At 41.5% G+C, this 23016-nt stretch overlaps 1 protein-coding gene across 1 annotated transcript in view; it reads left to right on the forward strand.

Annotated features, from left to right (window-relative positions):
* COMMD1 (copper metabolism domain containing 1) overlaps positions 1-23016 on the forward strand; it is a 63639-nt gene that overhangs the window by 17323 nt on the left and 23300 nt on the right. The window contains exon 2 of the mRNA XM_053973164.1: positions 488-769. Within this exon, the coding sequence (XP_053829139.1) occupies positions 488-769 (282 nt within the window). The remainder of the gene's footprint in view (positions 1-487; positions 770-23016) is intronic.

Raw genomic sequence — 23016 nt, forward strand, 5'->3', positions numbered from 1 at the left:
CTTCCCTGTGTGTGGTGTGGAGGTGGCAGATGAAACTGTGGATGTTGCAATGAGCTGGGCTGTCCCACCACTTGTTCCAGCCCAGGAGCATGCTTTCTTTGTCCCAGCCTTCCTGTTTCCTGGCCCAGCAGAGCAGCAGTGCAGTGCCAGACCTGGCATTTTGGATTGCCTGTGGCACAGTGGGGAAAGGGTCAGGAGACAGGGAGAAGCCTCCTTGCTATCCCATACCAGTGCTGAATTCCCAAAGGTGCTCCCAGCTCATTGCTGGAGCCAACACACTCCCCTCCAGCTGCTGTGGGGCAGGAATCTGGGATAAGTAGTAGGCACTTGCAAACTGAGTTTTAATGAAAGCTCTCAGGTTATTTGCATAACCTGGTTTGTTTGTACAGCCCCTTTAAGATCCAGTATTTGTCAAACCCTAAAAATGTGTCCTTTAAGGCCTCAGTTAAGCAAGCTTTTCCCTTTTACTCCCTTTATTTTCCTACAGTCAATTGCTTCAGCAGACATGGATTTGAATCAGCTGGAAGCTTTCCTCACTGCCCAAACCAAAAAACAAGGTGGCATCACATCAGATCAGGCTGCAGTCATTGCAAAATTTTGGAAGAACCACCGGACTCAAATCCACGAGAGCCTGATCAGTCAGAGCCGCTGGGATAATGTCCTGAAAAACATGAACTGGAGAGTGGACCTGAAGTCACAGTTGAGGCACGTTGATCAGATAAACACTCCTGTTGCAATAGTTGAAATGGAACTGGGAAAAAATGGTCAGGTAAGCTTCCTTTTGCAAGATACATGAACCTGATGTAGTTACACGTGCACTGAGGCATATTACCTATTGCTGAATTCACTGCATCCAGGTCAAGCCAGTTGATTCGTCACCACTGGCTCTTTAATGGACCTGAAACTGGGGGTCCATCTTTGGATACAAAGAAACATTCTGGGTGGTGAATGCAATTTTTGCCTCTTTTTTTTCATATCTTCACATATGTATTGACAGGTCTCTTTTCATTAAGCTTGAAAAATCAGAGGATACAGAAGTCAAACATGATCTTATAATTCTGTTTGTATACCGTGCACTGCAAATTCAATTTATCCTTTTTTCTTTTAATTTAGCACTAAAATTAGTTAAAATATGAAAAGTAGGAGCTGACAAAGAGTAAAGTTTATAAATTACATTTTAGAACAAATGAGGGGAAAGACTCCTTTTTATTTTACATAACACCCATTCTTATGTTACTTATTACCTGTCACATTATGCAATCTGGCCTTTTTTGCCTGAAAGATATCTTTATATATACATATAGATATATATATACACACACATAGCTCTATCAATGCTGAACATTGCCTTCCTTTTTTTATCTTTATAGTCAATAGGAATGTACAGCTAAAGGCACAGCTTCTCATCTTCACATTTGCTGTTGTTTTCTAACAGGAAATGTGCTTCAGTTTGGTATCTTTTCTCTCTGCAGCGTTTTAGTAAATTTCAAAACCTCATTTCTTAGCAGTAGCTACTGCAAATCATGCCATGAGCTGATTTGGGGATTTTGATGTTAATAGTTAACATTTAGCAAGGTTCCTTGTATTTCATAGTATTTTAATAGCAAGAGTGCCTGAATTTAGAATACCTCAGTCCATATACCTGGAATGATTGAATTCCAGCTGTGTGGCTAAGCCAAGACCAGGATGAAGGTACATGTAATCTGAGATCCTACAGAGACAGAAGGTATTGTTGGGGTCATTCTGTTAGTTCACTTTTCTTTGCAGTCAGTGGAAGCTGATCCTCCCTGAGCCTTCCACTCGTGGTTCTCTGCAGTGACCAATACAATAATGGTGTGTGGCTTCAGGTTTTTTCCTGACCTCAGAGAAGTGGTGTTTTCTGCTCAGGATCTTGAGATTGAAAATGATTGGGTTCTGTTAGCAGCAAATGGAGAAAAGGTTGCTTTGAATAAAAAGGTTACAGGGAGCACATTATAATGAGTACACTGAGTACATTAATGAGCAAATGGGAGAAATACCTACATTCATTAAAAAATGCATCCTTAACTCAGAATCTCTGTTGTGTTTCACAAGGGGATTATGTAGTTAGTGACTCCTCTTTTGAAACTGTTTTTCCCCCCAGTAATGGATTTTACAGTAACATCAAGCAGCAAGGACATTTATATTTCTTTCACCCTCTGCAGAGAGTCAGGGGATGGAGGAAGAATACACATTTCTGAGACACTGTAATGTCTCTTACCAGAGAGCCCCACAACAAAATCAAAATTAATTATTTTAGCAATGCCCCTTCATGCTGCAAAGGGAAGTGGTTGTGTAAATGCATTTTTGGAACTGCCATCAAACACAATTTTGCCTCTTTCCCTGATGATGCCAGTGAGCTGTGGCAAGCCTGACACTGGGTGTGAGTTAAACTGGTACTTACTGGAACAACCATGGAGTAATGAGCATTGTCACCTCTGGAGTCAATGTACATTTATTCTAAGGAGCTCTGGTTTCACATAGCCTTTGGCTGTAGATTAAAAAAGTTGTCTGCTGTAAATCTTTGGGTTGAGGCACTCTGCATCAGGCTGGATGCTCCTGTGATGGGATGAGTTTTGGGAAGTCACAGGAGTTTGGAGACCTCCTGGAAAGATTGGTCACAGAGATTCCTACTGGAGGTTGAAAGAGTTGTTGTTGCACACTGGATCCAGCCCACTAACTTGAAACTGTCATGTTTTATAGTCTTTATAAGTATTTTTACTTTATTGTTAGCACATCTCTTCTAAATATCAAGTTTTGTAGCACATCAAATACACATATACTTTTCTTATATACCTTTCCTAAGTTTAGCAGAGAACGTATTTTCTAAACAGTTGTTGTCAGCCATAGATGGGATTTGATGAATAATGAAGATCTGGCTCTGAAGAAGAAAGCTGGCTGATGATTCAGGAATAAATTATTCACAACAGACTGTTTTCATTTGGACACATGATAACAGGGGAATATACAAATGCATTGATATGTAATGAAATGGCATGAATATTTCATGGTTCAACAGAAGCAAAGAAATGCTTTGTAGAAAATGTACCTTTCCAGAAGTCACTCTGATTCTTCTCAGTGTCTCTGGGTTGGATTTAAGTCTCTGCCCAGCAGAAGACCAGAAGCATCTGCTCCTTCTGCTTCAATAAATAACTTTGCTTCCTGCTTGCCTTCTCTAAATTTTAGTCAGCTCTTTCATGAGGGGAAGACTCTGTGTGTGAAACCTGATGTGGTTGGGCATGGGGAATTAATTGGAAGTGACTGGTTCATAAATGTCACTAGACTGAGTGAATTTTGTCAAATTTTGTAAATGTTTTCTGTCTGGAGAGAGATGCTTTTGGGTTTGAGAATCTATCACAATTTGCATGCATTAATTCTTACTAGCCTTGCCATTACTGCTAAGAGAAAAAAATTAACGCTTTTCCCTATGTGCTCTTAAAAACACTTCTAATGAGGAACTTTTGAAAATACCATGCTCTGAACTTTGAAAAAAGTGATTCAAGATCTGTAAACTGGAGTTTGAACTCTTCTTCAGTAACAATTTTACAACAACATTAAAAGTTTCCTTTGTGCTGGTGGTGTAGTCTTTATAGATCCTGGCAGATCTATATTAAGATTAAAGGCAGATGAACATGCTAGCCATCAGCTTTGAAAGCCCATTTTCTTTAACAATATGACTAAAAATAAAATGGTAAAGCAGTTGCACTTTAGCCTGCTTTTGCCTTCATCTTGTTATATTTAGTGCTCATCGCTGCTGGTTCATTTTTTCCATTTGAACAGCTCATCTTTTCTTTGGCACAATGGTTTTATCCTCTTGGGTTTTTTATCTACCTTGCTGACTTTCTCTTAAAACATCTATAGCTACCTATCCCCTTCTTTATGCCCTTTTTTTATCTTGTTCTCCCTCTCTGGGCATGTCTGTAAAGCTCTTTTGGCATGAAATTTCAGCCAGATATGAATCTGCTCAGAGGGATGGGAGAGTGAGCTGGAGCATCCTCCTTCTCATGCCCTTCCTGCCCCTCTGCACCAGCACTGCTCCACGTGGTGAGCAGCCACTGCTGTGCAATGTTGGCTTACCTGCACATTTCAGTCCAGATTTATAGCTGACCTTGCCCCTGACAGAAAATTAATGCATTGCTTTTGCACCGTGGCTTAGCACTAAGAGTATATTTAAACTTGTTTTCTGGACTTTGTCATGTTATTTTCCTCGTGAGATCTGCCTTTCCCCTGGGGCTGTGTTCTTCTTGTGGGCTGATTTGCCAATAAGTTTTACTTTCTTTATATAAATATATATAAATATATAGCAGTATATATTTTGCAGTTTAATGTCTGAGACTGATCAGATATTACAGATTAGCTGGGAATTTGTTTTTGGCTTTTTTTTTGCATTAACTTATTTACAGAATGGGTATTTCCACATACATTTCTTTTCAGTGTTTATGATACCAGTAATCCATGTAGTATCACTTCTCTTGGGGCTTTGTTGGATCATAAAGCATGTTTTATGATCAAAGAGTATTTTCTGCCCTGGTTTAACATGAAGCTGGGATTCTCCTGCAGGATTCTTCCCAGAAAGACCAGATATAATCACATCAGGATTATGGATTAAAGGGTTTTTTTCCCCAAAATACTGTATCTCTCTTCTCTTTCCTTTTCTAAAAGCATCTACCTGACAGAGGGGTCACAACAGTTAATGATATACAGTAAGTAAATACCACAATGTAGCAAATACCAGAAGCTACATACAAGGTAAGAAATTAGGATCATTTCTTTCAAAGTTAAGGGCAAATGAAAGCAGCCTTTCACTCCATATATTTCTCTGGTCTGAAATCACCAGGGATATGTATCTTCACAAAAAAAACAAGTGTTTTTCTTTAAAGAACAGGCAAGCATTAGTAACAGCCTTTTCAGTGCAAGTCTAATATTCATTACTTATGATTACGTTTTGATTGTCACTTTAAACTCTCCCCAGTGAGATAAAATATTTTCTGATGAAAGGACTTGCTAAGTGAAGTGCACCTTTGCCAGTGCAACAGCATACTTGATGCTGAAAAAGTAGGAACTGTCAGCTGGCAGTTTACCTACTGTCTGCTGATGGCTGGGTCCAGAACCCTGGTAATTCAGAGAAAATAATACTACTAATAATAATAATAATTCAGGTAATAATTCTGTTAGTTCATGTGTGGAAAGAGTTCATAAGGAGTATAGACAATTGTCATGTGCTGTATGTTGGAGATAAAAGGCTGCCGGTATTTTGAAGGTCTGGAGCTTGACATTTCATCAAGTTTTAGTTGCAGTGATTATAAAGGTTTAATTAATATTTTGAGAAGGAGTAAAGTAGGTCTCAAAGTAAACTTCTGGGAGATGAATTTTTTTCTGACTTGTTAATTATGTCCATGCTACACAAATCTAGGCTGAAATTTCTATCATCTGTGCTATAAACAAATTATGTTTATTTTTAGCATTCACACATGAGCACACTTTCACAATGTAATAAAAAGATCTTAGAATTTATCTTCTATAAAAACTCATTCCCTTGCTGGTAGTACAGACTGAATGCTGCTGAGGATGTGGTGGTGTTTTGTGCATTTTTCTGAGCCATTTTTCTCTTTTGTCAGCTACAGTTATCCCCAGCCATAGCTGTTGCTGCTGCAGGGAGGTCAGACCAAGAGAACATCAGGAGTACACTCATGCTATGGGGAGGAAGGATTATGGCTTTGCCTGCTTTTGCCTCTGTGTGACTCCAGCTCAGGCTGCTTCAGAGATATGTCTGAAAATAGCCCCAGATAATGGATCTCCAGTCTTTTTTATGTAGGAACTGTTTGAAAAGGCAGATTGCTTTTTGTGGGCAAAGCGATGCGTGGGGAGATGAAAAGCAGCTCCAGGTACCCAAACCAAAATAACTCCAGCCAGGCCTGCAGAGAGGAAGGAAAAGCAACCACCAAACCATTTTTCCTTTCCAGCCATAATCTATCTTAGTCTCTGTAGCTATTAACATCATCAGAAATGATGTTCCCATGGAAAATGGGGAAGCACGGGCATTTAGAAGCCAAATTAATCGACTTAACCCCAATGGGCTTAATATTTTTATGTGATTAAAATGATGGAATCTGGTAAGTAGAAGTCAGTTGGAAAAAAAATCACCTTTGTGGGCAGGCCGAATGCAATCATTTGAGCTTTTGTTCACCTTGGAAATTTATGAGCTGGAGGGAACAGTTACGTAAGGGCAGTACAGTGCAAAAGCAAATAAAAAACGGAGAGGGCAGCAGGTCACTCCACAGAGAGGAAATGAACACAGTTGACTGACTTAACTCAGTTATTTACTTAATCCTCTGCATGGCACTCTCTGTAGTCCTTTGCTTTGACAGGTCAATTTTTATCACCTTCTTGGAGTGGAGAGAAACCTGGGGAACAAGAAGAGAATTTTGTTATTTGTGGTTCTTGGGACGTGGAAGTGTAATAAGTATGTTAAGGAGATAAGAGCATTAAATGGAGGTATTAAATAACTGTCTGACTCAAACTGTCACTTTCCCCCTGGGTATATTTGACAGTACTTTTTCCCTCATGTATACATCCTATACAAAGCAAGGATATTCTGTACTCAGTAGTGCTGACAGTTTCAATGCTGGTTTATTTATGAGTATGTGTGCAAGTGCACACATGCTCATATATTCCCTGTCTTTACTCTGGAAATGGATTTGCTGAAGTAATTAAATAGAATAAGTTACCTGAGATATAAGTATTTTTGATTGTAACTGAGCTCAGGGTATTACAGGGGAAATTGTGCATTAGTTGAAGGTGAGCTGTATGAAGCCAGCAGTGATGCCTATTTACTGTCTTTCATCTGCCTAAATTCAGATTCTGTCCTGGACCCTTGAAATTTTTACCTCCTTAGGTCTTGCACATTATGACAGACGACTTGCAATCTGTTTTATATAATATCAGTGATATCAACAAATATTTTGCAATCTAACATCAATCTGGCATTCACACAGAACAATAAAATATGGGATAGCTTTGATGAAATGTCCTCCAGAGCATCTCTTGCAGCCTTGAGAAACAGATTGCAACGAGACTGGGACAGGGGCAGCTGGGGTCAGCAGACCTGGCTGTTGACACAGCAGAAGTGTTTCACTACATACCTTTTCTTGGAGTTGGCTTTACAGAGTCAGAGACCCTAAACTGCATCTCCCCCATCACCAAAGGAATTGTTCTGTTTGGGGACAGGTTGGCAGAGCAGTTTCTGAGTGACACTTGCACTGCTGTTGAGTAAATAATCACACTGTCTGTGCAATTCCCCACCACTTGGGGCTGTGTGTGGAGAGTGTCTGCAAACATGCAAATTGAAGCACTGCATTTGCACAGAATGCCACATGCACACTGGCACCATTTGGCTGCATGACCTTGCAGCAAAGCCAGTCTATAATTGAGGTGAAATGTAGTTGAAGGACCAAAAATTGTAATCTCCACTAGCATCTTTTTAACAGAAGTCAAAAGTTTTGCATGATTCTTGAAAAACATTTTAAAAAAGGGAAATCTCTTTGCTGGAGAACCTGTATAGAGCAAATCAAAGCCTCTTTGCTTGCCCTTAGCTCTGGTGGTGTTGTCCATCTGTGTTCTTCAGAGGACTTGGGTATCTACATTAGCAAATAATTTGTTCTTAGGAAACTCAGGAAAAAAAAGGAGTTGGTTATGAACATAAATGCCCACTGCACTGGCTAACAAAGCATCTTGTTTTTACAGACCTAGCCTGGCCAAATACATTTTAAATTGCTGTTTTGCCAGTTGGCCAGCCTTGCCCCTCTTGACACTATGCCATGTTGCTGCTGAGAAGTGCTTTGGAGATCCTTTCAGGTTTGTCATCATCTCTGAGCCCTGGCATTCAGGGTGCAAGTAAGAACCACCAGGTTCTTAATTTCTTTTAATTAGGAAGAGCTACTGCAGGAGAAGGTATTAGAAAATACAAAAGGAGAAAGGTAGCACATAACTGGGGAGAAACACTTGTAGAGCATGACACTCTTTTTGCTGCTTAATCCTTTGGATTCTCTTTATTCTATCTTAAATATATGAGTGTATCTATATATATTAGTATACTTTTCATAAAAGATGGACCCCAGTTTTTGCCGTGCAAGAATTGATGCAACAGAAGAAACAACACAGTCCACAGTGGTAAAGCAAAATCCCTTCAGTTCATGGCTAGTTCTCAGTGTAATCTTTTCATGGAGCAGATATTTCCATTCTAGTTTCTGCAAACTAGGGCTTTCCATCCCTCTAGAGCTTCTACTCATTCTAGTTAAAAATGAAAAATTATAAACATTTTTTTCTCCTTTACCTCTTATCATTCTGTTTCCAAAACCTCTGACAGAGTGATTCCACAGGTAGCTGGCTGGAATCTGCTGGTGTGCAAAGCTGTCCTTGGCAGTTGGTATCTGAGGTGCTGTGAGCTCCCTGCACATAAATGCAGCACGTGAAACACTTGGAATCCTGGTGCCCTGTTTGGATAAAAACAGCCTCTCCCTCCTGCTGTAGTTGCTGTTCTATCCACTAGCAGTGCTGCCTAGGGACTTCTGGAGGCCAGCAGAGAAGTTTTGGGAGAGGCTCCTGCCCCTTCCCAAGGGAGTGAAGGACTATAGGAAACAAAGCCTTTTTTTTGCAGGTTCACTTCCCTCTATATTAAATGGATTTGTCAGCTCCTTGGTATGCTGGCTTCATCTTGTCAAAGTATAAACTGAAAAAAAGGCAGTAAATGGAACTGCCACAGAAGATCACACATGGCTTTGAGAGGGTGGTTTTGGTGTCAGGTCTTTTCCTTGCTGCAAGGTGAGCTTGAAAAGTTGCTGCCCTTTGCTGCGTGTCCTCAGCCTTGTGCTGCCCCAGCAGTGACATGTTCATGGAGCTGAAAGCGGCTGAGTGAGTCCAAATGAATTTTTTTTTGTTCCCTCCCCACCCTTTTATTTTTTTTTTTCCCACCCACATTATTTTTAGTGTGGATCAATTCGTTGATGGGTTGAGGGCAAAATTGAGCAAAAGAAATTGAGAGCTCTGTCTTGAAAAAAAAGCTCATTTGAGCATACATGTTGAAAGAGCTACCATTTTAAATTCTAGCTAGTGATCTCTTGAACAGAAATGAAGCAGCTCTCCTTGAATGCTGAGGATAACTTCTCTGAAGTGCCAGTTTTTCTTCCAAGAATGGAGGAGGAATAGAAAATGAGAGACACGGCTGTTGGATGAGTTTTGTGTTGTGGAGTTCATCTGGAGAAGGGTGGAAAAGGTATCTGATATGGAGATGATCTAAAAGGGGATCTGGAGGTGGCAATCTGTGCAGATTGCAGGAATGGGGGAATCTCGATACTTTAACAGCGTTGATATTCTTTGTTTCTAGAAAGTTTCTCAGCTGTGTGGATTTGTGACAGCAGTAATGACACACATGATTGAAATACTGGTCCTATTCCTTGCCTGCTTATTTTGTCTGGTGTTAGTGGGAAATGTGGTGAGCTGAGCCACAGCTTGGCTGAGTTGCCTGAAGTGATCCTGTAAGTCTGGGAACAGCAAAAGAGTCCTGACTTACTGACAGCTTTAACAAATAAATTCATTTATTGTTCAGGGTTGTTTTTTTCATTCAATAGTTACAAGAAGTTGGTTGGTGTTGACAATTTCATCCTCAAAATAGCTTTCTCTGTTTCCTTGCATGCATCTGGTTCAATTTTTTTTTCTTTTTGCTTGTTTTGAAAATACTTACAGAGGCAGTGGGGTGAAGCATAAGTTTCCCTGCTTTTCTCTGAAAGGAGATGGTTGGGAGGAGATCACTGGCAAGTGCTTTTGGTTAAGATATCATTGTCCTATATACTACTTGAGGAAATGACTACTTTGAACATAATTCCTGGAGCAAATCCTCTTCATTTAAAAAGAGATTCTAACTTACAAAAGATACAAGACAATCCTTTGATTAAGAAACCTCTTGCAGCTGTAATTTTGCATAGACCTTGACACGAGGGTTTTTTTTTCCTGTCCTCCTTTCAAATTATTGGTTGCAAAACTCCACAGAGATAATCAGACATGCAAATCATCAATATATTTTTAGTTCAACTCACTGATGTAGATTCATTAATATGTTAATATGACAAGGAAAGCATAATTTAAATTGCATATGCCTAATTTGGTTAATAAATGCTTGAAATACAGTCCCAATTTTAGAAGTAGCCATACTTGATACCATTTTTTCAGGGTTTTGTTCCCCTTTTAAATCACAAGGAGAGTACAAAACCTCTTGTTTTATGTACAGAAATAACTTTGTGGTGCTTTTTACCCTGACCATGCACAACCAAAGGACATCTATGCTGGGAATCAGTGTTCCTTGTACACATTGTCACATTCCTAATGATTGAATTGTAATAAATTGCATCAGTGGAGACCTAGTGAGGATAGTGGTATTTGTGTAATTTGAGTTCCCAGACTGCATTAAGTGGAGTTAGACAGGCAGATAGAGGATGAAAAGAGAAAAGTTTCCTCGTGTTCAAATATGGCCAAGCTCCACCAATGCAAATCAGGGATGTGCTTGCCCTGTATTTAATTTGCAGTGGCCTAACTAAATGAGATACAAATTACTACTGGAATTAGAATTAGACAGCTTCTGAATCTTGGTTGAACATGCAAAGCTGCTATAATATCAGGATTTTTTTTAAGACCCTGAAGTGGTATTTGAATGCTTACAGGCAATAAACTTTTCAGTCAATTGATTCCATTTCTGTTGAATCACCCTCAAAAGTGAAGCTGTGCTTTAAGGACTATTAAAAAATTTCATTCCATTTAACCTGTAAATACGCCACAGGACTTGAGAAAATGAGTTTGATAATTACTTTTTTTTGGAAGACTTCAGCCTGGAAGGCAGCATCTTAAAAGGACTCGGCACTGAGGAGAGTCTCTAACGTATCCAGTTCGAGCCAGTTACACTGGCCTGACTTCCTTGGTCTGAGGTAATGAGGTGTGACAGATGAGGAGTGCAGTGCATCATGGTCAGGACCAATAACCCCTTTCAGAAAATTACATTTCTGCTCTAAGCAGTCGTTTTGAGTTGTCTGCAGCTAATTGTAGACCGCCTGCTTTTACAGAAAGGGAACTCTCATGTTTCCCAGTAAATATCACCATGATGCTCCAAGACAGCTATGAAGTGCAACTCTCTGGGAGAAAGCTCAAGTCTGATCAAATTTAATTAGACTGGAACCTGTTCCTGCCTAGAAATGTCTTGATTATACAAAGAGACATGCCACTTGACAGAATTGGCTTTTGTGATAGCTGCTGCTGTGAGATTGTGAAAGAGAGGTGTGGATTCACATGCTCCTTCTCACTGAAGGCTGAGCTGAGCAATGAGCCGTGTCTGCATCCTGGTGGTCACCCAGAGAGGAGATGGAGAAGCCCAGGCTGCTTGAGGGGATGATAAATCTGGTCTGCCTTGGACTATTCCCTCAAAGGATATGGACTGCAAAGGAAAGTAAGCATTACTAGGTCAGCTCTAGGAGCCTAAGGTTTGATGAGATAGATTCCAGCCTCTGTCTGAACTGCCTGGTGGTTAATGTAGCTTGACAACTCCTCTCAAATGAGTGCTATGGACAAAACCTCGTCACTTTGTTCAGCTCAGGGCAGTGGAGGCAAACTGCCTCAGCCTTCATTTTTTAGGAAGCAAAAGCAGAAAAGAAATGCTTTTTGGAAGGGCCTGTGAGAACTGAGATGCTGTGCTCCAAGCCTGGTCCTTCCTTCTTGCCCCTTTTGGTGCATTTGCATGACACCGTGTAGAGCTCTCCAGGAGCTCTTCTGGCTCCCCGGAGAGTTTTCAGCTCCTGCCTTTCCCTCGGGGCAGCACAGAGAGCTCCTGGCCAGAGGGCTGAGGATGGTCAGTGCTTTCATGTACAAACAGGGAATATGAGATTTGCTGCCAGCCAGGAATTTACGCTGACTTCAAATACTTGTTGTGCTCCGGGTCAGCCTGGCTCATCACATCCCATCCTAGGAAGTGACAGCAGTGTCCAACAGCCCCGTGTCCTGTCAGAGGGCAGGGCTTTCTCCTGTAGACAGAGAATTGTCACCAAGCCTCTCCTTTTGCTGCCTCACTGCCTTCCCCATTTGGCAGCATTCCCTGCCTGAGCACGGCTCCTCCGTGCCCTCCTTTCTCCTGTGCCCTTTGCTTGGCTCTGGTTGTGTGTTTGTTTTCTCTCCCACACTGACTCTGTTTCATTCACTGCCCAGAATAATAAGAGGTTTGTTGAAAGGGTGCTGTAAGTAATTTGTCTTCTTCATTCATTCTCTCTTTGTTTAATGTTTGTTTTTGCTGTGCTTTGAATACAAAATTATTAATTTCATTGTCATTTATTTCAATAGTATTTATTATTGTGGAGGCTCCTACACAACCCCTCTTACTGCCATAAAAATCTCATAAATGAATACTTATAATCAGTTATGATGGTTTAATTCCCATTTCAAGGATACAGTCTGAAGGCAGAGAACATAAATACAAGGATTTCCATTAATTCTGGTGGCTGGTGTGAAAAACCCTCAACCCAAGTTCCCAGAGTGCAGAGCCTTTGTGGTATTGCCAGGGTACATCTCAGACAGTGCAGCCACAGCATTGATGCACATCAGTCCTGCAAACCAGTCCCCAGGTACCTCTGGCTAAGCCTGGAAAAAACATGGAACACACAGTGACTTATCACCTGGACAAATGTTGGCTTGGGTCTCCTGCATGCACACAAGAACATTTACCTGTGGGCAAAGAAGTATATTTAATGGCTCAATGCATTATAATGGCAGAAGACTCATGATATCTGTAAGCCACTGGAGAAAATATTAGTGGGATTTTTTGTTCAGCCAGAGAAAATCTGAAATGGAGGTATATTGGAGCAGATTATTAATATCCTGCCCATCCAAAATCTGGGAAATGGCTTTCAGTGCTTCTCTTTCCTTTCCCCGTTGTTAGAACCTACATCAAATGCTGCCTTTTATCTGAAGTGGTTTCCCCAGAGACCTGGGCTCAATGCCAGTTCCAGGTATTATTCATCCTCTATCCTTCTCTGAACATCTTGCTTTTTCAAAATTTTCAAGTGTGAAGCAATAACATTTTGCACCTAGTAAAATGTAGTATTATGGTTATACTGCATGCACTCCAGTCAAAAAGGTCAATCACTCTCAGGCTTTGCTAAAGGAGAAGGCAACCATGCAGTGGGCTTGGAGTCCAGCAGGTCCTGAGCTGCAGGGGTCACCCCTCGGCTGCAGCACTGCCTGCCTTGCTGCTGAGACCCCATTTCTCTTCTCTTTCTCTGCTGGTTCTGCTTTCATTTCTTCTGCCTCTCCTCTTTTCCCTCCTGTCTTTCTCTGCTGGTTCTGCTTTCATTTATTCTGCCTCTCTTTTCCCTCCTGTCTTTCTCTGCTGGTTCTGTTTTCATTTCTTCTGCCTTTCCTCTTTTCCCTTCTGCCCCTCAGGCTGCTATTCTGCCTCTTTCCTCCATCTTTTTGTTCCCTTGGCTTCCTCCTCACTCCCGAACTTGGTTCCTTGTTTTGTATCAGCAGAGCTACTGTTTTTTTTTCCCTTTATTGGAGTTGTGCAACACAGGACAGGACCACAAAGTGTCTCAGGTTAAAGCTGCCCATGGGCACATGAAGGCACAGAGGCTGTCCTTGGGGAAGGTTCAGGTTTGCAGGGTGTCTCCCTGTGCTGTTGCTTTGAATCATCCTGCTGAGCCCCAGTGCTGTGTTATGGAAACTGTGTGGTTCTTGCTCTGCAGCACAGCTGATTTTTCTGGGAAGCTGTGAATAGATTGTATTCCTATGGTTATGTGTGGTTTGGTATTTGGGTTTTTTTTAAAGCAGTCTTCACTTGAAATTTTTGGTGAAACTCCTTGTCTAAAATTCTGTGGATTTAGTGAACAGAGCTTTAAAAACAAGGGCGGAACACAGAAGAATTACTTGGCACCTGCATCTTCTCATATATTTGAAGTAATGAGCTTTATGTGGTACATTTGTGTAGCTAAGCTGTAAAATTTTATTCATAGCAATGACTATGCTAAGAACCGGCTTTGCTAGCTGAGGTGCACGTGAACACAAACAAGGCTTATTACCCTGGAGACTTGATTAGAATTGGGCAGAGGGCAGCCTGAAAGTAAGCAGCCTGTTTGCATTTCAGGGAGCTGTAGTTGCCATGAAGACATGCTCAGTTAGAGCTGTCTGTCAGTCCGGAGCAGTGGAACCTCACACTGGTGACAGGACGCGTGGCTGCGGGGTGAATGAGGACACCTCTCCCTCCTTCTGATGCTTTTTCCCCTTTGGAGCAGTGAATCATGTGGCAATCCCAGCTTCAAACAGGATGCTGTCAAGGGGTTTGATGGATTTACAGAGAGAATCGATTGTGCACGGGCTGGATGAAGTCTTCAGATGCCTCATTGAGCATCAGCAAACCAAAGGGTCATTATCCCTTCCCCTCCTTACCTCATCTGTCTTCTGTTTGTAGCCTGCACTAATCTCCCTCCTTAGACCTTTATTGTGAGTTGGCCTTACTTAAAAATAGATTTTGAGAACCAAATGTGAACAAATGGGTCCGTTGCACGTGGAAATAAGTATTTTTTTTCTTTTCCTCTCCTTGGTGGTAAACATGCTTCACAGTATGAGCATTGTTAATGCAAATGCCAGCATCCTTTTGACACTCAATGGTATTTTTGATGAAGGCAGGGGTTGGGTCACCAGAGTGGATGGAGCATGACTTCTTGTGCTGAAAACGAGAACATGGAGATCTCTTACACTTGAAATTATAAAGATGTTTTTTGTCCATGGTTTCACACTCCTCTGTACAAGCAAACCTTCATCTCTCAGGCTTGTGTTTAGTCTTTAGACTTGGCTGGTACTAATTAGAGACAAATCAGGTGAAAAACAACGAGTCAGATGTTGAGGAAAAGATGTGGGCTCTTTTCTATGGAAGCAAAGTGCTTTACCTATACAGTCTGGATTTCTGGTTAAGCAGGAGGAGATTTTCATGTCCTACCAGGCTATTTTTGAGTATTAAAGTAATAGCATGAGAACCTAAACAGAAAAAAAAAGGTTTTATGATCATGGGTATGTTACACCACTGAAGAAGTTGCATCTTACAGTTGTCACTGTAAGTTCTGTGCTGTGCTCATGGGCTGAAAATCTCACACTTTACAAAGCTAATGGCACATCTTCATGCCCCTAATAAATTCTCAGTGTATTTGGTTTCATGTGCAGCCTTCCAGTGGCACAAACAGCTGGCTAAAACAAGCTGTTCTGGCTTCTTCTGCTCTTCACTTTGTCCCCTCTTCTTCTTATTTTCCCATTTGAGTCACTGTAATGTGTTAGGTACTCATGTAGCTCACCCCCTCACAAACATACGTGCCCATGGACTTTTTTTGGAAACTTGTGTTCAAACTCACAAGGCTGCACCCCTGCCAACTTGCTGTGTGTGGGTGTGCCAGGAGCAAATTATCAATTACTGACAAGGAGAGAAATCTGCAGGGTGGAGGAGGCCCTGGAGATACCCAGAGCGTGTTTCTTCTGAGGTTCTTGCAAGGATAGAGATCTGGTTATTTCAGTGGGTTACACTGCATGGGGTGACATCAGGCTGGCAGCCTGTCACCAGTGAGGTTTCACTCAGGCCCAGAGCCTTTCAGCATCTCCATAAACACACAGGTCTTGAAGGGATACTAAGTTTGTTGATGGAAGTAAATTGGGAGGAGCTGTTGGCTTCTTTGTGAAGTATTTTCTGGAAATTTTAGAAGGAATTTCTTCACAGAAAAGGTGATTGAGCCTTGGAATGGGCTGCCCAGGGAAGTGGTGGAGTCACCATCCCTGGAGGTGTTTCAGGAAAGACTGGAGGTGGCACTCAGTGCCATGGTCTGACTGACTCCGCGGTGTTGGGTCATGGGTTGGACTCAATGATCTTTCCAGAGGTCTTTCCCAGCCTGATCCATTCTGTGTTTCTATGGGTTAATCCCATATGTGAGCTTATGAAGGATGGGCCCAATCTTAACCTTACAAAGATGCTTTTTTGTACTGTATTTGTGTATCTTCAAAGATATTGCTTCTCCTCTAGCATTTAATTTCTAATAGTTCCTATTTAAGGAAATGTTTTTATGGGAAGGGAGGTAGTACATGCTGCTTTTAAATCTCTGAATTGCTTATTAGTGTAAGCTTCATCACCCTGGAATTGTTTCAGCCCCCAGGGACTCAACAAAATCATCATCATCACATCTTTTTTTTTTTTTTTTTTTTTCTTTTTTTCTTTTTTTTTTTGGTGCACTTTCCTCCCCTTTCTTTTGCCATGCAAGGAAATCAGAATCTAAAAGGGAGCCTTGGAGCTTGTCTTGTTTGAAAAACCTCCAGATTTCTGGCTTGCTGTCACTGTCATCATTGAACAGCATTGCAGTCAGGTACCATGGTGATCTTAAACACTGTCACACTGCCTGCATGTACTTGTCAAATCATTTTTGTAAGGTGTTTTTTATTGCTTTGATTCCAAGATGCTGAAACAAAAGTCATATCTAATCCCCACTACAATGTCAATGCTATTTACCTGAAAAGAAACTAATTTTAATGATTTGCTTAGTGCTTACCAGCACCTTACTCCTTTGTGCTGCTGTAGCTGCACAAGAGCAGCTTCTGACATGGAATCTGCCTGTGTAAAAGTGCTGATCACTGAAATACAAATGGAGCTCTGCTTCTGGACATGGGTTTCAAATGAACTCTGGTAAGGAACTCCCTGAAAGTAGAAATACAAAACAATATTCTCCTAACTTCCCTGGCCTTTAACTTGTTCAGGAAGCAATTCTTTACAGTCTTGTTCTGGGCTTGAAACGATTTTCTGAAACGTGGAAAATGCACTGCACACAGACCTCAAGGCCATGGCCACAGGTGGAAGAGCAGAACCAAATCAGAATCATGTTTAGACATCCCTTGTGGCACCAGGGCTATGGCATTTCCCTTCCCTGTGATCCCAGAACAGGGCACAGCCTCCTGTGATTCCAGAACCATATTGGAGTCCCAGGTAGAACAGTATCCTCCTCCTTGGGGCTGTGAGAGTGGTTGGTCTCATGATCCTGCTGACACTATCCTGTGAGGGATGGTGCTGGCAAGGCTTTGTGCTGTCTCTAACCCAGTGAGGTTGGAATTCCTAGTTCTTCCTAACCTGAAGCATATCTTGTTTTCAGCAATCCAAAAAGCTTTCTTTTGAGAGGCTGTGAAGTTTGAGAAAGCCAACAAACAAATTAATGGCAACTTAAACTATAAACATGCCATAATTGTTTCTTTTTTCTCCTAATTCGTGGCTCACATAAGGATCAAGTGGCCAGAAGCACCAGAAACTAACTTACTGGGAAACTGGGGCAGGGGCTGGAAATAAATCTTTGAGTGGGAGAGCTTTCTTCTGGGAGAACTTTTACAAATATAAATATCGAAACACAGAAAATCTGGTTCTGTAATACCTAAATAACTTGTTGTGTTGGCTTGACAAAGGCTAATTTTCAGCATCTAGCAAAAGGGACTTCTACTGATTTTTGAGAGGGTTATTAGTTATTAATCTCAGGATCTGAGATTCAAAATAGTTTATTTTTTATCTCCTACTTCAAAAAGAAGGCCACAGGCTCCTCCTGGGGCTGATCCCTGCAACACCTACCTGAGGTCAAGCGTCCTGGGCAAATCCCTGGGGTTTTGTGTTCATTCAGCTAAAGCTCTGTCTCTAAGGCTGGCCTTGTTTTTTGTAAAAGAGTCCAGAGAGCAAGATAAGGCTCGAGGTGATGAATTACTGTAGCACTAATGGCTTCTGTTTCACTGAGGATGTAGCTGAAATGGGGCAATATCACTGCCTCAAAGAGGTGTTGTTACAGCAGGAATTCTGAAAATATTGCAGGGGTTTATTTACTTCCATGAGGACTTGAATTCCAGCTTTTCTATGTGATGCTCATCTTCCCTAGTGTAGCCTCCATACACTGGGCTGCCTGTTTCCCTGCTACACAGGGGCTTGGGATGATGTCAGAAAATGTGAATTACAGTGAAAGGAGTGGAATTACTCAGCGTTTAGCTTGGTCCTCCTCCCGCCAGCAGCTGAAGGAGGGGATTTGTTTCCCAAGTTCAGTGCCAGCACATCAGTGAAATTCCTGACAGATGCTGTTCTCCTGAGACATGGCAGAACTTCATTCATTTTCAGCTTGGCTGGACCCACAGAGTGTCCATCTGCAAGCAGGGTGGTTTTTTCCCCTCTGTGCTTTGGATCTTGATACACACCTTTGGGCTATTTGTTGATAGTGGGAACAGTTTCCTGGAGCTTGTATCCGGTGTCCTTGGAAGAGATCTTTTCCTTAGGAGGATACAAAATTAATGTGATGATGGGCAGTCAGAACAAAAACAGCGAAGAAAACCAAACAACACAAAACACAAAATTCAAACGGCTGCCTCCAAGAAGTACAAGGTGACATCTGGGAAGATTTATTCCCCACCTAATTTTTGGCAGTCAGAATTGCTTCTGAATGGTGTGTGTTGAGTCTTGTCTCTGTAGGTTCCTTGTGTGGTCAGTGGAGGGAGAGGCTTCTCCAGGGAGTGGCTCGGGTCGATTCCGAGGGCAGATTCAGCCTGACAAAGACTGCCTTAAGCACTGCAGCTAACGGGGCTTGGGGTGAATACTCCTCAGTGTGGTTTACTGCACAAATATTTGTAAAAGCCTGTCGGTTGCTCAGCCAGCACCTCCAAAAGCCACCTTCCAAATTCAAGTGATGCAGCAAAGAGAAGTTTGTTCGTGGTACCCATGCTGCCCATCCTCGGTGAACACGGCTGTTCATCATCTTTTCCTGTCCTGCCTCTTTTGGGAGGTCACACTATTTAATCTTTTTTAGGCCAGAGGTGAGAAGGGGTGAAAAGAAAGGTTTGCTGTGAAAGGGGTTTTTGGTGAGGTATTTGTCTCCTGTTAACTCGGTGACATTGTAACAGCTGTGCCTGTAACATTATCCTTAGGTAAAAGCTGAGAGTTTGCTGATTGTTCCCCTCCAGAGCTGGAGTGGTGTCCTGTTCCCTCCTGTGTCTTTTAGACTTTGACTTCTCAGTTTTAAAAACAAGAAGGAAATTCAAGGTGAGTGCAATTTTTGGTGAGCATTGCACATTTATAAAAGTTGTTATACCAATAATGGAAAAATACTTTTATATAGATTAAAAAAGAGGGAATTTGTTTCTCTGATGGTCTAAATGAAACAAAATCTTCATCCACCAACTGATCATCTGTTGCCCACAGAAATATTTCTGAGTGGTTCTGAGTAGTTTTCTAGACTTGCAACCAAAGATGTGAACACTTCTGCAAAAACAATTAAACCTCTTTAATTCTGCTTTCTTTTCTCTTTCTTTCTTTTGCCTGAGGCTGTTTTGCCTGTATTAGTCTTTACCAAGTGTATTTTTATATCTTAAAAATATGGAATAATTTAATATCATTAAATGGAATAAATTTAACATCATATCAATATTTTTGCAGTGAATACCCGTTACAGTATAAAAGGTTTATCATAGGGTTAATAAAATTACCTAGACATTCTATCTTACAAAACTGTAGGAAACTGTTACGTATCCAGTTGCTGATTGTGTGGTGTTTGGAGCAGGAGAGACTGGATTTGACAGCATGGCTGTGAAGACAGACATAATTAAATCCAGCTTGTTTTATCTTTTCATTGGAAAATGTCAGTGTGTTCTAAAAACCAGCCATTTATTCGACACTGAAGCATCACCTACAATGGCAACATGAATTCCTTTCTGTCTGAGCAGGAAGCAGCCAGCACTATCTATGGAGTTTTTCCACCAGGGATAAATCCACAGGAATGCCAGCTGACCTCTGTGTCTTGAACTTCTAGCTTAACTTGGCCTGCTTTCCCTGTTTATCCTGTGCACTCCTTGGGTGAGGGAGCTTCATGCCAGGGAGCAGCCCTGCTGATACTCAGAATTCAGAAACTGCCTGAAAAAAATGTACCAGGAAACACATAGGTCAAAAAGAGGGGAATTTTAGTCAAGGTTTTATCAGTAATGTTTTTAATATTCCTTTACAGGAATACATGTTGTGCTTATAAACCAGCAAGAGTTGTGTGCCTTTGCTTCTTAGGAAAATCGTAAATACTTCTCTTTGAAATTATATATCAGATAATTCATGGCTAAGGGGAAACCTCTGTATTTCATTGTGTGGCTTTCTGTGGGAGGAGCTGTCTGGCCAAATCCTGCACTATGGCTGATACCAACTTAAAAAGACTTCCCAAATACTCACATTTTGATGTTAGCAGCTGTCTGTGTTATCATCATGTTGCATGTATTGACGTGGACAAAAAAAAAAAGAGGGCAGAAGATGGTGTTGAAGTGCTGAGCTGTAGTTCTTGGGTGCAGCCTGGTGAGGATGAGCAAAGTGTTTGGCTTTGGAACAGGAGAGCTCAGCCCACAGCAGCCAGATTTTAAAGTTATGGTTTTGTTTCTGTTCTTCTCAGCATGAGGAAAACTTTGTTTTTGTAGCGTTACTGGAGAACAAGGTTAAATTCTTTCAGGACAAGTTCATTGTATCTGACCTGGAAAGAAAAAAAAAAAAAGTCTTTTATGCTTATCTTTAAAGTATATTTGAAATGAAAATGAAAGAAAAACAGTAAACAATGATGGAGGCAGGGCTATTTCTGTCATGATATTCTGCCTTCTGTCCCCTGAGCACACACTGTAATTTATCATAGCCTTTGTGCTTGCATGAGGTGAGTTCCACACCAGGCTTAAACCATTTATGAATTACCTCTGCAAAATGATGTTTTGCAGAGAGGAGAAGCCCTTTTGCCTCCTGTTGTTGCAGCTGGGGGTCAGAGGAGTCTCTCCTCATGCTTCCCTACAAAATTCAGCTTCTGTCGGGGTGGCTGGCTCAGTGCCTGGTGAAAGAGTAGTGGGGGAGACACTCGCAGAGAGGAAGCACCACAGCATCTCTTTTCTTGTCAGAGTTTCAATTCAGCACCTCCAGCCTTTTCTCCATGAAACCACGGCTAAAGCTTGGCTTGCCTTATGCTTTATTTCTTTGTGTTCGTGTGGGAAGGATCAAGTCTCCTGTTGCTTTCTGGGCACTGAATTGCAGCCCTTGTTGCAGTGCCTGCTTGTAAAGTCACATCTGGCAAGAAAGGCGCGTTTGTCTGGTGACGTGCTGGTGGCGAGTCCCGCGAGCAGCGCTGTCTGCCCAGGATTGTCACAGCTCTGATGGAGGACATTGACTACCAAGGTGCTGATGCCTGACTGTTTACAAATGGGTCCTTGAAGAAGGTTTTGGGGCAGGGTATGTTTTCCCAGGGACAGGGCTTGTTTTCCCAAGGCGTTGCCCACCGTCCTGTTGCACCAGAGCTGGCAGCTGTCGTGGTAGCCACCCACGACACGTCCCGGTGTCAGAATGCCTTGTGGTTCCTCAACCACGGCATATCCAGGTCACCTGAAAAGCTTCAGGGACATTTTGTGACCTAAAGCCATGCTCAGAGTGTGAACTCAGCCCCTCACCCCTCAGGGCCCCCTGCACATTCGCAGTGTTCACCGCTGAGGGTGGAAGGTTTACATCAACTGCTTTTCAAATAAACTTAATTGGTTTGGACTTTGTTTTTTGGAAAATACACATCAATTGTGAGGCAAGGCTTTTATTGGCAATTACATGTTTGCTTTTCCCTTGTAAAGTTACTTATGCACTGACAGTCCTTTGATTTAAGACACCAGTTTATTGGGAGACACATACTCCAGTCTCCTCAGGTTACCCCTGTGAGATGTCCATCACCCATCCCTGAGCTGCTAAGCTTCATTTTCTAAGAGGAGTTTTTAATGAATTTATGTTTTATTCTAAATAAAAGTGCCTATTTGTAAGAATACTGTTTGTTACTTTAGTACTACGTCTTATAAAAAAATATTTAATTATTACTGTTGTTCAAGAAATCTGGAATTCACTGCATGTTTAGAAAAATACTCTGGTATTTCATGCTTAGTTGATGACTAAGCTTTGCTTCAGAAATAATTGGCAATTCTTCAAATAATACTTGTTCCTAGAATTAGGTAAGAGTGGGTACTCTTTGTCCTAAAGGAGGGAGAAACTGATAGTGTTCAATATTTGTCCAGCTGTCTTCCCACTCCTCCCATTAAGTACTTAAACCATATGTAAATAATCACAGTCCATTTTACATTGTTTTAATTAAAGCCATCTCTGCTTCCTTTGTAATTTCTCTTAGAAAAAACACCTATAACAAAAGTTTATGTGACATATTTGGCATGAATAAACCATCAGGTTTTACTAACCTTTTAAACCTTTTTATTTAACTGTTAAAAACACTTGGGAGAAAAACAGATTGTTCAAGAAAGGATGGTTTAAGGAAAAGCCTTGTTAAGGTCATGGTCTTTTCCTGTGTTATCTTTGTATTTTTCATAGTCATCTGTTACTTAAAATCTCTTCAGGTTGGTGGTTGTTCTGGAGTTTATTTGGAATGCCTAATGACAAGCTTCAGAGGGAATATTTGTAATCCTGTGCCTTGGGGAGAGTGTCAGCAGCTGACAGCCCAGGACCAGGAGTTCAGGTTGAGCCTGGGCAGTTGCTGACTGTAATGCATCCTGCACTTTCAGGTACCTGAAGAGCTGAACAACCATTTTCTGTCTTTCTTTCCCCATACTGTACAGCTGAGGCTGCTGCACTCCTCTGCACTCTCAGGAGCCTGTAGGTTTGGTAGTTCTGAGGAAAATAGAGGGTAAACCCACTAATTTTGTTTCTAATTCCTTTGGCATGCATAACCTTCAGAGGATAAGGAGGGAACGATGCCTTTTAAACTGGATCATTTGTTTTGGTCTTAAGGGCACCAAGCTATTTTTAGAGCTTTATCTGTGGTGTGAGTTAACTGAGGTGTTTTGAAGTTCAGTCCAACAGGAATAGGGATTGTTTTACCAGCAAATGTGAACAATTTTGTTTTGTAAGTTGGAATCAGTGTTTAGTTACTCTGT

This window comes from Vidua macroura, chromosome 3 (genome assembly GCF_024509145.1).
Source record: "Vidua macroura isolate BioBank_ID:100142 chromosome 3, ASM2450914v1, whole genome shotgun sequence".
NCBI classification, from domain to species: Eukaryota; Metazoa; Chordata; class Aves; order Passeriformes; family Viduidae; genus Vidua; species Vidua macroura.